Genomic DNA, 13,468 nt, shown 5'->3' with positions numbered 1-13,468 from the left:
TGTGGTTTCTAATGGGGTAGATGGAGTCTCTCCTAGGTTTCTGAGAGGTCTGAGAGAGAGCTCCTGGGTGATTCCTCATCTGCCCGAAAGGCTCTCTCATGGGGAACCACACATTTCTCTCTGTCACTCTTCCTGTTCAATGTGAACATCAAGGTTAGGGCCTCATCCAACTCACAGTCCAGTCAAAGGAAAGAGTCTTGTTGGTTCAACTTCACCTGAATTGGTTGCTGCAAGACTCATCTATCTCCCCTGGCTTTTGCTAAGGAACAGATTGAATGACAGTGGATAGTCTGATGTGGGGGATTGTTATTAAAGTATATTTTGTGACATGGGGTTGTTTTGAATGGGTGGGTTGTAATTATCCTTAATTTTGTACATTTAAATATCTGTGCAAGCACCTAGAGACTTGGATTGACACTTCTTAAAGAAATATGATTAAATAAAGGAAGAAATGTTATGACAAAATGTCCATGGCCACAATCCACATCTCTGTACTTAGGGCTGCCTGACACTTCTCATTATAAGACCCTGTTTTCAGTTGACCATAACTTTGCCAAACTTTAACCATTCAGGCTGAATTTTTTCATGCCAGGTGTCTGCTTCAGGCTGAATATTTTTTTAAAGTTTGGTAAAAATGGTTAGTCATTTCTGAGAATGCAATTAGGAAAAAATACATTGCTTTATCCATGTTAAAAAAATTCTTACAGTCATTTCATTGAGAAGCCCTAGCATCTCCATGCTGTGGAGCAGGAACCTAACATTTGGGAGAGAGGTGGTGTTTGTATCATGAATATGCCTTTTCCTGTTCCTGTGAAAAACTACCGCTTGAATGCAGAGAGCACAAGAACCAGATCTGGAGTGGGAGTGGGGTGACAGAGGGAGTAAATTAGGACAAGGAACCAGGGGTGGGGTAAATGCTCCAGTGGCATAGCTTTGCCAGAGACAGAAGGAGTTCTTCCATCACTGTACTAAAGCCATCTCTCCGAGAGACGGTAGCTAGGTGAACGGAAGAATTCTGTAGACCTAGCAGTGTCTACACTGGGGCTTAGGTTTCCTTAATTGCATCGCACAGAGCGTGATATTTTTCACAGCCCTGAGCAGTGAAGTTAAGCTGACCTTACTTTGTAGCGTAGACCAGCCCTCGGACTGACCAAGCAGATACTGTGACACGGAGCTAAGGGGGAAAGGAAATAGGGATGGTGGACTTCAGCAAAGCTTTTGACCAGGCCGGCCCACAACATTTTGGAACCTGAGGCGGGGAGCTCAAATGACGCCCCCATACCCCCTCGCTTGGGCCAAAACTTTGAAAGGTCTCAATTCTGCCTTCTTCCTGTTCTATTCCTCTCATGCTACTGCTCTGTTACCTACCCCAATAAAGGAAAACTAACAACTTAAAATGCCTTCTTCAAAAATTTTAAGTAACACTTAACTTTCAAACGCCTGAACAGCAAATGTAACTTTTCTTGTCTGCATAGTAAACACTGGCATTTGTATCTGTTTGAATAATTAAAGTGGTGCTTTCCATGCCTTCTTGGTTGCAAAGATTTGAACTGCTTCCTGAAGGTCCACAGTCTGGGCCAGCTCATGCTCTGTTGAGATGGTTGCAAGGCCGACTAGCCTCTCCTGTGTCATTGTGGAGCATAGATGTGTTTTTATTAACTTAAGCTTGGAGAAGCTGCGTTCTCCACTGGCAACTGTTACAGGAAGTGTTAGAAGTACGCGCAGAGCAACAAAAGCATTTGGAAAGAGGGTGGTCATCTTACCTGTGCACATATATTCCTTTGGAGTTGATCCTGCTGAAATGTATCTTGAAAGGGCTTTCAGTTCATCTCGTAAATCACTCGCATCAATATTGCACATGTCATCATGTGTCAACACTGCCTCTAGTGCCCTGCATTGCTGGTGTAGGTCTTCTTCAGCTATAGTGAGGAGTTTTGGAATATCATACAACATTGCAGATACTGCTGTGTTCCTTGAGCTGCATGAAACATTCTTCAACTGACTGTATTGCACAATCTCATACCTGGTTAAAGCATTCAACTTTGAATTGTTGTTTGGTGTCTCTTATGGGATTATCCTGTGTCTCATAATCAAAATGTCTTCTTCGGTGACTCTTGTATTCTTGAATGGATGGGAAAATAGCTTCAGTGTGAAGTTCCTCTGCCAACTTCTGTGCACTCTTCAGAATGTTTTGAAATCCCTCATCAGACTGGTAGGACTGTAGGTATGACTTTGCTTTGTCCAGTTGTTCCATTGCTCCAGATATATCAAGGTCAACACCTTGGAGTCTCTTGCTTACAACATTTATTTCAAACAGTATGTCATGCCACAACACTAAGCCACAAAAAAAATTTGAAGTTATGTATGTTTCTGGTGATTCCATTTCCCTCTGCCACTGTTCTCCCACAAACAGTTCCTGTCATAGCATTATCCTCCATAATGGCAACTGTGGCATCATCTGTCTTCCCAATTTGGTGTTTGATAGGCTTTGTCGCCTCCACTTGACTTTCCCATCATGTGGCATTCAGTGGTTTCAGTGTCAGAGAGGATGTTCCCAGATGTTGCTTCAAAATTTGCCATTGATGAGTTGATGCAGAGAAAAATATATAGATGCTTTGAATTACATTTAAAAAATTCAGCAGCCTCACTAGAAGCTAATGCTGCATCACTCACCACCAAGTTCAATGAATGAGAACTGCATAGGGCACAAAAAGCTCGAGGGTTTAACTCTCAGATCCATGTCTGCACTCCTCTGTTCTTTCCTGTCATGTTGGCACCATTATCGTAGCCCCTCATTTCTCATTTCAGCCTATTGTAATTCCCGTATCTTCCAGCTTTTTAAGAAGCACATTTGTTATACCAGCTCCTGTTGTATCATCAATGTCAATAAATTCTAGAAAATGCTCTCCGACAGTCACCATTGCAGGGACATTTTCACTAGGTTCTGTTGTTACAAAACGCACCATTCAAGTCATTTGTTCCGTATGGCTGATGTCAGGTGTGCAGTCCAGAATAACAGAGCAATATCTTGCTGACTTCAGCTCTGCCACAATCTTCTGTTTGACTTTTGTTGCCAGTAACTGTATGATCTCGTTTTGAATTGTTTTTCCAAGGTAGTAGTGTGTGTACATTTCTTGGGTGGTGACTCTTCTTAGATGCTCCTGGAGTACAGCATCAAACTCAGCCATCAGCTCCACAATTTTAAGGAAGTTTCCATTGTTTGGCACATACAGCTGATCTGAAGTGCCACGCAGTGCTAGGTTTTGGGTAGCAAGCATTCTCACAATGGCAATGAGCCTTTGTTCCTGTAGAACCCAATGTGGCTGGAACATTAGATTGGAAGAGTTTGCAACAAAAACAGTACGCAGCATTCTGTGGTTTTGAGTACATAAGCCATGGTCTCTCCACTTTGTCACCCTTGGGGATTTCACGGCAGTAATGTGTTGGATGGAAACTTCTGTTTTTATTGTCTTTGGGGAACATGAAGTTTTTCACTTGCTGTGGCCCATGCAGTACAAGAAAGTCCCTCAGGCTACTGCTCAAGTGGGTCCACAGTCCTGGATCATCTAGACTTAAGGAACTAAACTCAGCAGCAGCTGTTTCTTGCGCCTCCACCACAGTCTTCTCTGATCTACACTTTTCTTCAGGAATGTGCATGGTTACATCCATTTGAGATGGAGATATGGATGCTGCAGTAGCTGCCAGGTCACCTGCACTCTGACTAACTGGAAAATCAGGCATCTCCTCACCACTCACATCCACACTGGGGCCGGAAGGCTCACCATGAACATTTGTGTCTGTGTATCTCAGGAGAGCTCCTTCCTGTTTAGACAGAAAAGCTTCCTTTGCTTTCTTTCTTTTTCTGAATGCTGCCCTAGAGGGGAGTTTTCTTCTTTCACTCATGACTGCTGTTCTGTGCCAGCTATAGTGGCTCTCAACACTCATTTGAAGGGGGCAAATAAGCAGGCTGGTAGCAGGGCCTGAGTGAGGGAAGATATCAGCATCTTAATGGCCTAACTGGCTCCTACTACTTCAGTTGGCTGCCTGTTCTCCTCAAGTGGGTTCAGGGAAGCAGCAGGAAACAGGAAGCTCCCTGAGAAGCTGGTGTTAATCAGTCCAGGCTTCTGGGGGTGCTAGAGAGGTACGTAAGACGCTCCTCCTCCTCTCTCTCCCTGCAGCTCCTGCTGCTTTCTGTTATTCCCTCTCACCTTTTCTCCTGCCTGCCTGTTATGACTCTTGTGCTCTCCTTCCTCCAGCACAGCACTCCACCATCTCTGTGCATCTAAAGCAGAGAGAATACATATGCACCAGCAGCAGACACAATTTTCTACACTCTGGGTCCTAGTGGCACCCCACTCCCCCCACAGTTTGGCACCTGAGCTGGCCGCCTCAGTTCACCTCATGGTAAGGCCAGCCCTGCTTTTGACACAGTCCCATATAACATTCTGATAGGTAAGCTGGAGAAATGTGGGCTTGGCAGAATACATAACTGGTTAAACAACTGCAAACAATGAGTAACTTTTAGTGAAATGATGTCAGATTGGAGGAAAGTCTCAAGTGGGGTTCCACAGGGATGTGTTCTGGGTCGGTGTTATTTAACATCTTTATTAATGACCTCGATGTAGGCATAGAGAGCACACTGATCAAATTTGCAGATGACACAAAGCTGGGGGGGTGGGGGAGGGAGGGGTTGCCAACACTTTGGAGGATAGAGCTAAAATTCAAAGGTTTCTTGATAAATTGGAGACCTGGGTTATAGATGACAAAATGAAATTCAACAAAGACAAATGTAAGGTGCTGCACTTAGGGAAGAAAAAACAAATGCACAAATACAGAATGGGGGATAACTGGTTTGGCAGCAACATTGCTGAGAAGGATCTGGGAGTGGTGGTGGATCACAACCTCAACTTGAGTCAACAATGCGATGCTATTGCAAAAAAAGCAAATGCAATTTTAGGTTGCATTAACAGAGGCCAAGCATGCAAATCACGAGAGATGATAGTACCGCTCTACTCAGCACTGGTTAGGCCTCTGCTAGAATACTGTGTCCAATTTTGGTCACCAATGTATAGAAAGGATGTAGAGAAACTGGAAAGGATCCAGAAGTGAGTGACAAAGATGATCAAAGGGATGGAATGCAAGCCAGATAAGTAAAGATTGAAGGAGCTGGGTATGTTTAGTCTGGAAAAGAGGAGATTAAGGGGGGATATGATAGCAGTCTTCAAATACTTGACAGGCTGCCATAAAAAAAGATAGGAAAAAATTGTTCTCTCTTGACACAGAGGGCAGGACAAACGGCAATGGGTTCAAACTACATCACAGCAGATTTAGATTAAATCTCAGGAAAAACTTCCTAACTGTAAGAACAGTAGGACAAGGGAACAGACTGCCTAGGAAGGTCATGGAAGCTCCTTCACTGGAGGTTTTCAAAAGGAGGCTGGATGGTTTAGACACAACAAATCCTGTATCTTGGCAGAGGATTAGACTAGATGACCCTTGCAGTCCCTTCTAACCCAATGGTTCTATGATTCTATGACTGGGAGCCAGTGCGATGGGGGGAAGACTGAGATCAGATGAGGAGCTGGGCTAGAGACTGAGACTGGCTAGCAAGGATACTGGAAACCTGTGAAGGGGAGGGCTGAATGGGAGAGGGAATGTAAGCCAGTAAGAAGGGGAAGACTTGGACAGGGAGGCAAGGGGGGAACTGGGCCTGGCTGAGAAAGGAATCCGGGGAAATGGAGTTGCGGGTGCTCAAAAGCTGTGAAAATCAGGCCTGTTACATTTAGATATCTAAATATGGATTTAGGAGTCTAACTCTGGGCATCCAAGTAGGAAAATTTTAACCATAATGACCAAAGACTGTCTGTGCAGGATGGTAGAATTAAAAAACAACAACCCATAGGCCACAGCCAGGATGGTTGGGGGGCGGGGGTGTATCTGTATGAACAGGTGTGCATGGTGCTGTTTCTTTTTTCTTTTGCAGAATCGCAAATCTTTTCAGTTTGGTGTTTCCTGCGGTAATCCTGAGCTATGCAAATCTGAGACAGAAAGTACATTGTGGAAAAAGGAACATTTACAAGGCATGTTCCTTAAAGGAGAGTTTATTTCTGGGAAAAAGTAAATACTTCTATGAAATCAGTTACACATTAAATTATATATCCAAGTGGGTGTGTCTTCACAGCACAGTTAGGTTGAGTTACAACTTAACTCCCACCCATACACAAAAATCTCTAGTTTGAGATTTAAACTTGAGCTAGCTATTAGATGGGAAGAGGAATTAAATTCAAATCATGTTGATCCTCTGTGGGGATGCAACAACTCATTAGCAGCTAATTCAATCACTCTGCTAATCTAATCACACTCTGCTGCTAATCAAATCACTATGTATAACTCCAGTGTTGTTTCAGAGGAACAGCCGGGTTAGTCTGTATTCGCAAAAAGAAAAGGAGTACTTGTGGCACCTTAGAGACTAACCAATTTATTTGAGCATGAGCTTTCGTGAGCTACAGCTCACTTCATCAGATGCATACCGTGGAAACTGCAGCAGACTTTATATACACACAGAGAATATGAAACAATACCTCCTCCCACCCCACTGTCCTGCTGGTAATAGCTTATCTAAAGTGATCAACAGGTGGGCCATTTCCAGCACAAATCCAGGTTTTCTCACCCTCCACCCCCCCACACAAATTCACTCTCCTGCTGGTGCTAGCCCATCCAAAGTGACAACTCTTTACATAATCAAGTCGGGCTATTTCCTGCACAAATCCAGGTTTTCTCACACCCCCCCCCCCCACCCCCATACACACACAAACTCACTCTCCTGCTGGTAATAGCTCATCTAAACTGACCACTCTCCAAGTTTAAATCCAAGTTAAACCAGAACATCTGGGGGGGGGGGGTGTTGTTCTGAATTGTGGTTGCTTTAAGGCTGTACCTACAAAGTAGACTCTTGCTAGGGCTATGGGAGGGGCTCTCCCATCTGCATAGTTAATCCACTTCCCCAAGAGGTGGCAGTTAGGTCAATGAAAGAATTCTTCTGTCGATATAGCACTGTCTGCACCAGGGGTTAGGTCGGCTTCACTGTTGCTTAGGGGTGTGGATTTTTCACACCCCTGAGCAACATAGCTGGGTCAACCTGAATTTTTAGTGTACACCTGCCCTAACTTGAGCTAGGTTAGCATGAGTATAGTAACTTGAGTGTACTCACTGAAGTCGTGTCTACATTACCACTTATATCAGCAAAACTCATGTCGCTCAGGGGTGTGAAAAAACCGCCGCTCATTGAAGTGGTTTTATTATGTCGATGGGAGAGCTCTCTCCCATTAGTATAGCATGGCTACATGACTGATCTTACAATGGTGCAGCTGCATTGGTACAGCTGTAAGCTCGCTAGTGTAGACACGGCCTAACTCAAGGTAACTGTTGCAGTGAAGATGAGGCCACAAAGAAGTGATGAATTATTTATTGATTGTTGAAAAGTACTTGATTTGTTGTAGGTTAATTGATTTTTTTTAATGCAAAGGCATGGCCAATGAAAAAGGAAATACTGTGATGTTCCTAGGTGTCTTCTTTGTACTTAGAAGCCTCTTCCAATGTGTAGAAAATGGAGTGTTTTATACCCGAATATGATGCAAACCATGACACCACACCTGTAGTGCTTTGAGAAATGTAGTTCAGTAGCTGAGTAGTAATTTTGTTGCAGGCATATTTATTTGTGACTGGGGACATTAAACAGAGGTTCTTAACTGCGATATATGGACCACTGGTGGTCCACATAGTTTTTGCTTGTGGTCTGAAGAGAACTAGCTGGTTATGGGTCGTGACCTTCCTCATTTCCAGCTGCTAAGATGCATTAAAAGAAGCTAAAAGTATATTAACTACTCTCATAATATTAGTTATCCATGTGAGCAATTGCTAGAGTTCTAACAAGAATGGGAGGTGAAGTGGGGTCCAAGCAATCAGGAATGGAAGGAGAGATGTCCATAAGACATTCTCTCTACTCAGATGTCATCCACACTATAAAAACCTTTAAAGAACCCCTGCATTAAAAATATGAGTTCTATGAAACCTTATTTTCACTAAATTGTGGTAGATTTGGTTTCATTATATGTGAGTTAATTTTTTGTGCTGTTTTTGTGGAAGAGGAATATTTTAATGTTTGGGAGTGAAGGGATTATGGGTATCTTTTGTTACATATAGAAGAGAACTGAACATCCAGAACTGAACTGGGTCTCTCCCAGTAAGATGTAGGAATGGCTGGAGGCAGAAATGTTTCCAATAGTCAGTTTTGCTGAAAGATTTTTTGCTTGTTTATTATGCATTTTATCAAGCAATCTCTTAAACTAAATACTTTTTCTTCTACCAATTTTCTTTTTTAATCATTTTAATCAAATAGAAGCTTTTTATACATTCACTGGTTTATGAATGAATGCCCCAGCTTCTCACATATGTATCATCTTTGTTTATGTTTTATTATAGTAATAGAGATTTAAGAATTAAGCACAACTAAAACTTCGTAATATGAATTTCAATCGACACAATTCAGTTATTTAGTAGAGAGTCATCAAAGGGTTTCTTAGTAAATTGTAGGATAGGAAGGACTCAGCTAAATTACACTGTCCTCTAGTGGCAATCAATGTTGCTGTGCTCTACATTCTTACTAGAAATAATAAACTGTCTTGTGGTTAAAGGAGAGCAAATATATGGGATCAAATTTTTCAGTACTGTGTCCACTAACCTTAGGTGCCTCATAATTTGAGTTGCATCTTGATACATTTTGGACCAGATTTTCAGAGGTGCTGTGAACCTGCATCTCCCAATGACTTCAGAGAGAGGCAGATGCCCACAACTCTGAAAATCAAGCTGGCACCCAAAAATTAAGGCACCCCAAATTAGTAAACATTGTTGAAAATTTTGCCTTGGGTTCTATTTCCAGCTCTGCCACAGACTTCTTGTGTGATTGTAGGCAGCCACCTAGGTCACAATGTTCAAACTTCAATGGGAGCTGCAAGCACTTATGGCTTGAGGCATCTCAGTTTGGAAAAAAGCTTTTAGGTTCCTTGGCCTTGTAAAGAAACTTGGTACTACAAGCACCTGCTATGCTTGTAGGACATCTCAGGCCTGAAGCTTTACTTGTGTAATCATCTTCTCCTGTGCAAAATATTTTACATCCCCTTTGTAACTCACTGTGCACAGGTATAAATGACTACACAGGGTGAAAGACAGTGGAATATCAGGTCCTTCAGATCCTCACCACAAAAGTTCTTGCAATAGTGCACCAATTTTTCTAGCACCAATGCAGTGGTAGTGTGGACTGGAAGTGCTATAGCTGCAATGGTATAATTACTTCTTGAGTCTCTGGGCACACCTACAAGGCTCCTTCCCATGCTGCTGTGACAACTCTGAACACTGAACTGCTTGTCAAAACTCTCACTCGCTGTCTGCATGCAGGACTGAGAACAGCTGAGATAGTACTTGGTCAGTCTTAGATTTACCCATTCCCCACCTCCAATATTCCAACCTCCCATAGCACTAATTAAAGGCTCAAAGAGATACTGCAAAATACACCTTTATTAACATTTCTAAGCATGTTTCCAAACTGGGTATTTTTGTTCTACAAGGGACTAAAATATGTTTTAAACATGTACATAGGCACACATTCCAATGTGCTTACTTTAGTGGCTAGTCTGTCCACTGCCACTGCAGCATCTCCTAAGCTCCTGAGATCAAAATAGAAAACAGGAAAGGGACATTAGTTAAAATATACATAGCAAGGTTTATATAAGGAAGATTGCCCAGATCCAGTTTGTATGCTGTAACATATATTCATGCTGTCTGAGTTGTTTGGATTTCCCATGGTCTCCTGGGTTCCTGGACTGTCTTCATCCTGATCCTGAAAGATGTCCTTACCAGACCAGGCCACAGAGAGAAAGCCACATGACTTTGTTATCTCCATTGGCACTGGCTAAATCCCAAACACTACCTGGATATCAACCTCTCTCTTCCCCTCCCCCCACCCCACATGTCCTTTTCCTTCCCTACCTTATTTCTTCTCTTTCCTATCCCTCTTCTTTTGCCTTTTGTCTAATAAGAGTCCAGCCTAGCTGGTCAACACTGAATATTTTACAACACTGCTGTAAGCTTGTGATCAGAAAAATGCAGCAAAAGCATTGCCCTAAACAGCCTGATGCTAGTAGCGTACAAGTTTACCAGCACTCAGAAGGTATGTCTACACTAGTGCAATTAAAAACCCATGCCTAGTCCAGGCCAGCTGACTCGGGTTTGCGCTAAGGGGCTGTTTAATTGCAGTGTAGATATTCAGGCTCAGGCTGGAGCCCAGATTCTTAAGATCCTGAGTAGTGGGAGGATCCCAAGCTCAGGCTGCAGCCTGAGCTGGAATGTCTACACACAATTAAACATCCCCTTACGCATGAGCCCGAGTCAGTTGGCATAGGACAGCTGCAGGTGTCTATTTGCACAGTAGATATCCAAAGTGTCTAATATGACGATGTGCTGTGCCTGTATTTTTCCAGCAGCGAGACTGCAAGTAAGACTCAACACCAGAGACATTTTTTCTATCTTTGCTGTCCCTTTCTTTACGCTTTTTTATGTGTTTATGCTTGTTTTGTCCTTTAGGAAAGGGGATCAGACTTTATCAACAACAGCTCCAGCCCATCTCACCTAACTTCTTCTCTTTTCCCCAAAAAGACAATTACCATCTAAGAGACTCTCATATAAGGATCCTCCCTCCCCCTTTAAAGACTCTATTAAGGCTAAAGGAAAAAAAGGATGTTAAAATAAAAGCGTTACGTAATTCTTTACATTTCAAACACTTTGTTTTTCCTTCTTTTTTGTATTTTTAATACATGGTTAAAAATCCTTTTAATCATGTGTTTGCCATAGTATTAAGCAGCCTGAGATCTCTGTATACGAAACCCCAAACCCTGTTTAAAACTGTGTAATGCTGGACAGTTTCAGGGTCAAATGATCACCTTTGTGTCATATAGTGCATCTAAATAAATACAATACATCCCACTGGAGTCCATCCAACACCTCCCACCTCCATAATCCAAGGAAGTGTTCAGGCGGCTGGTGGTTTACAGATTCTATACCAGCACTCTGTTTACCTCACCAGAGGGGATACTCCAATTGACCATTCAAGCAGCTTTAGTCCCTTTGCAGTACTGGAACAATGAAAAAGATTACTTCACTTGTAATTATGAAGTCTATTATGCCTATTATGATGCCTTACATTGTCAGACTCTTCCTGACCATAATCAAAGCACAGATGCCTTTGCTAGACTTATAAATAGGATTAAGAGTAGGGACATCCCTGACTTGTTCCATGGATTAAAATGAGTGTGGAAGAAATTATACTTGTGAATAACACTGCATATAATAATTAACTTTGTTAAATGTGTAAATCCAAGTCCATTTTATGTACTAGAAGGTTTAAGACTGTTTTGTGGAGTTGGGAGGCTTTTCTTTATCAATTATAAGCAACTATTATCCCATATTTTCAGGATCTGTAGCACACTGCATTACTTTCTGAAAGAGAATGAGAGGTGGCCTTGTTGAGCATCAGTCCCAAATCTTGAGATGAATGAGATTATCACACATGTTATTCTGATGTCCAGCAATTCAGGAAGCTTTGTAGGTCAGAGTTGAGCAACAGTATAGGTCAGTAAGAAGACAGGTAAGTGGTGCTTACAAGGTTTGCAAAGTAGTGACATCTGAATCTGTCTATAAATGGTAGATTACTTAAAAATAACCTAATGATTTTTGAGCGTTTGGGATTGGTGACACTGCATATTATTCTCCTGCATATGGTGACACTGCATATTATCCTCCCTGTCCCCGCCCCCCACCAGGCTGGTGCCCCTGTGCTAAAGTTGCCAGTTCTGGTTCGATCTATTCTGGGAGGTTTCATCACATGACATAACAGTTTTAAGGCCTGAACTACTGGGAAAATCATTTACAATTACTACCCAGCAGTTTGCCCCAGTGGAAAATAAGGACCTGTGGATGCAGCAGATTCTTCCTAGGCAAGCAAAGAAGTTCAAGCCAGTCCCCTAGTCACTGTGAGAATTCCCCAGGGTTTTCCCCCTAGTTGCTCACACCAGTACCTGGGGAATTAATCTGTAATTCCTGATGCTTCAGGACAACACTGGAGGGTTGGCAAACAACACCCCCCCCTCCCGCCCCTGCAACGCAGCTGCTGTGGGCAACCGGACCTCCTCCCCCTGCCCTGCCCCGTGTTTCCCCTCTGCTCGGGCTCAGGCTCCCCATCTGTGTCACCCCATCTCCCGGGCCCTGGCTCCCCCGGTGTCACACCCTCTACCCTCCCCGAGGCTCTCCTGTCGTGTCATCCCTTCAGGCCCCGAGTCATGTCACCCCAACTCCCGTCCCCGCTCCCCTCGAGCCCGGGCTCCCCCCGCGTCACTCCGTCTTCCATCCCGGCCCCCCTCGGCCCAAGTTCCCGCCCTGTGTCACCCGCTCACCCCGTCCCTTTCCCTTCGGGCCCAGGCTCCCTTCGTGTCACTCCGCCTCCCGTCCCCCGCTGCCTTCGGGCCCAGGCTCTCCCCCCGTGTCACCCCTTGGCCCTTCCCCCAGGCGCCCGCCCCGTGACACCCCGTCTCCCTCTCCTCAGGCTCCCCCCCGAGCCACTCGGCCCTCCGGTCCAGGCTCCCCGCCATGTCTCCCCGGGCCGGGCGGAGCGGTTTGGCCGCAGCACCCGGAAGTGGCGGGCGGGATATAGCGGAAGCGGTGGGCGGGCCCGGGTCTCTTTGGTGCTGGCGGCCGGAGGAAGATGGTGAGTGCGGGGACGGGGACGGGAAAAATCCGCTGCCATCCAGCGGGATTCGGGGCCTTGCGGGGCGCGGAGACGCTGCCCGGGGGCCGGCGTGTCCGTACGCCACGGTGGAGCTGCGCGCCGGGGCTCTAGGCTGCCTCTGCGGTAAGGCCACGGCGGGCCCGCGCGGAGGCGCCGCTGCCGCCCCGGGAGCTGCCGCCGCCGGCCCCTGCTCCCTCTTGCCGCGCTCGGAGGCTGGAGGAGCTGGACACGCTCCCCCTGAGAGAGCTGGGGCTGCGGGGTCTTCCGTCTCCGGGTCCTCTCCGCGAGCATCTTCCCTCGCTGTCCCCCGCCGGGCTAGAACTCACGGGGCTCTGCGTGGAGCGAGGCCTTGTGCTGGCGAGGCGGCGTTACTAGAGCTCGGTATTGAAGGGTAAACCCCCTACCTGCCCCGTAAAGATCCGGTAAAAGCCTCCTGCGCGTTGGGGCTCAGTGGTGCAAGAAGGGGTTGTGGTAGCGCTTTAATAAGGGGAGCCAGGCAAACATTGGGGGACATGAGGTAGGGAGGGCAGCCGAGATATGTGACTTGTCAAAACGATCCTGCCGAGTTGTCTTTTTGATGAAAACTATAAAAATGTATCATTGGCTTGTGCAGAACGAGCCTGCCTTGTTGGT

The 13,468-nt window shown here is 45.0% G+C and overlaps 1 protein-coding gene across 2 annotated transcripts in view; it reads left to right on the top strand.

Moving 5' to 3' along the window:
• RPL37 (ribosomal protein L37) overlaps nucleotides 1-13,468 on the top strand; it is a 185,068-nt gene that overhangs the window by 168,157 nt on the left and 3,443 nt on the right. Inside the window, exon 1 of one of the 2 annotated variants that reach the window (XM_048850629.2) lies at nucleotides 12,711-12,814. The exons of the other annotated variant lie outside the window; for it this stretch is intronic. Within the exon in view, the coding sequence (XP_048706586.1) occupies nucleotides 12,812-12,814 (3 nt within the window). The 5' untranslated portion in view covers nucleotides 12,711-12,811. Of the gene's footprint in view, nucleotides 1-12,710; nucleotides 12,815-13,468 lie in introns of those variants that run through there. 2 annotated transcript variants of the gene reach the window in all.

This window comes from Caretta caretta, chromosome 5 (assembly GCF_965140235.1).
Source record: "Caretta caretta isolate rCarCar2 chromosome 5, rCarCar1.hap1, whole genome shotgun sequence".
Classification (NCBI taxonomy): Eukaryota; Metazoa; Chordata; order Testudines; family Cheloniidae; genus Caretta; species Caretta caretta.
The sequence above is the reverse complement of the archived record's forward strand: the minus strand, read 5'-3'. Positions and strand labels throughout refer to the sequence as shown.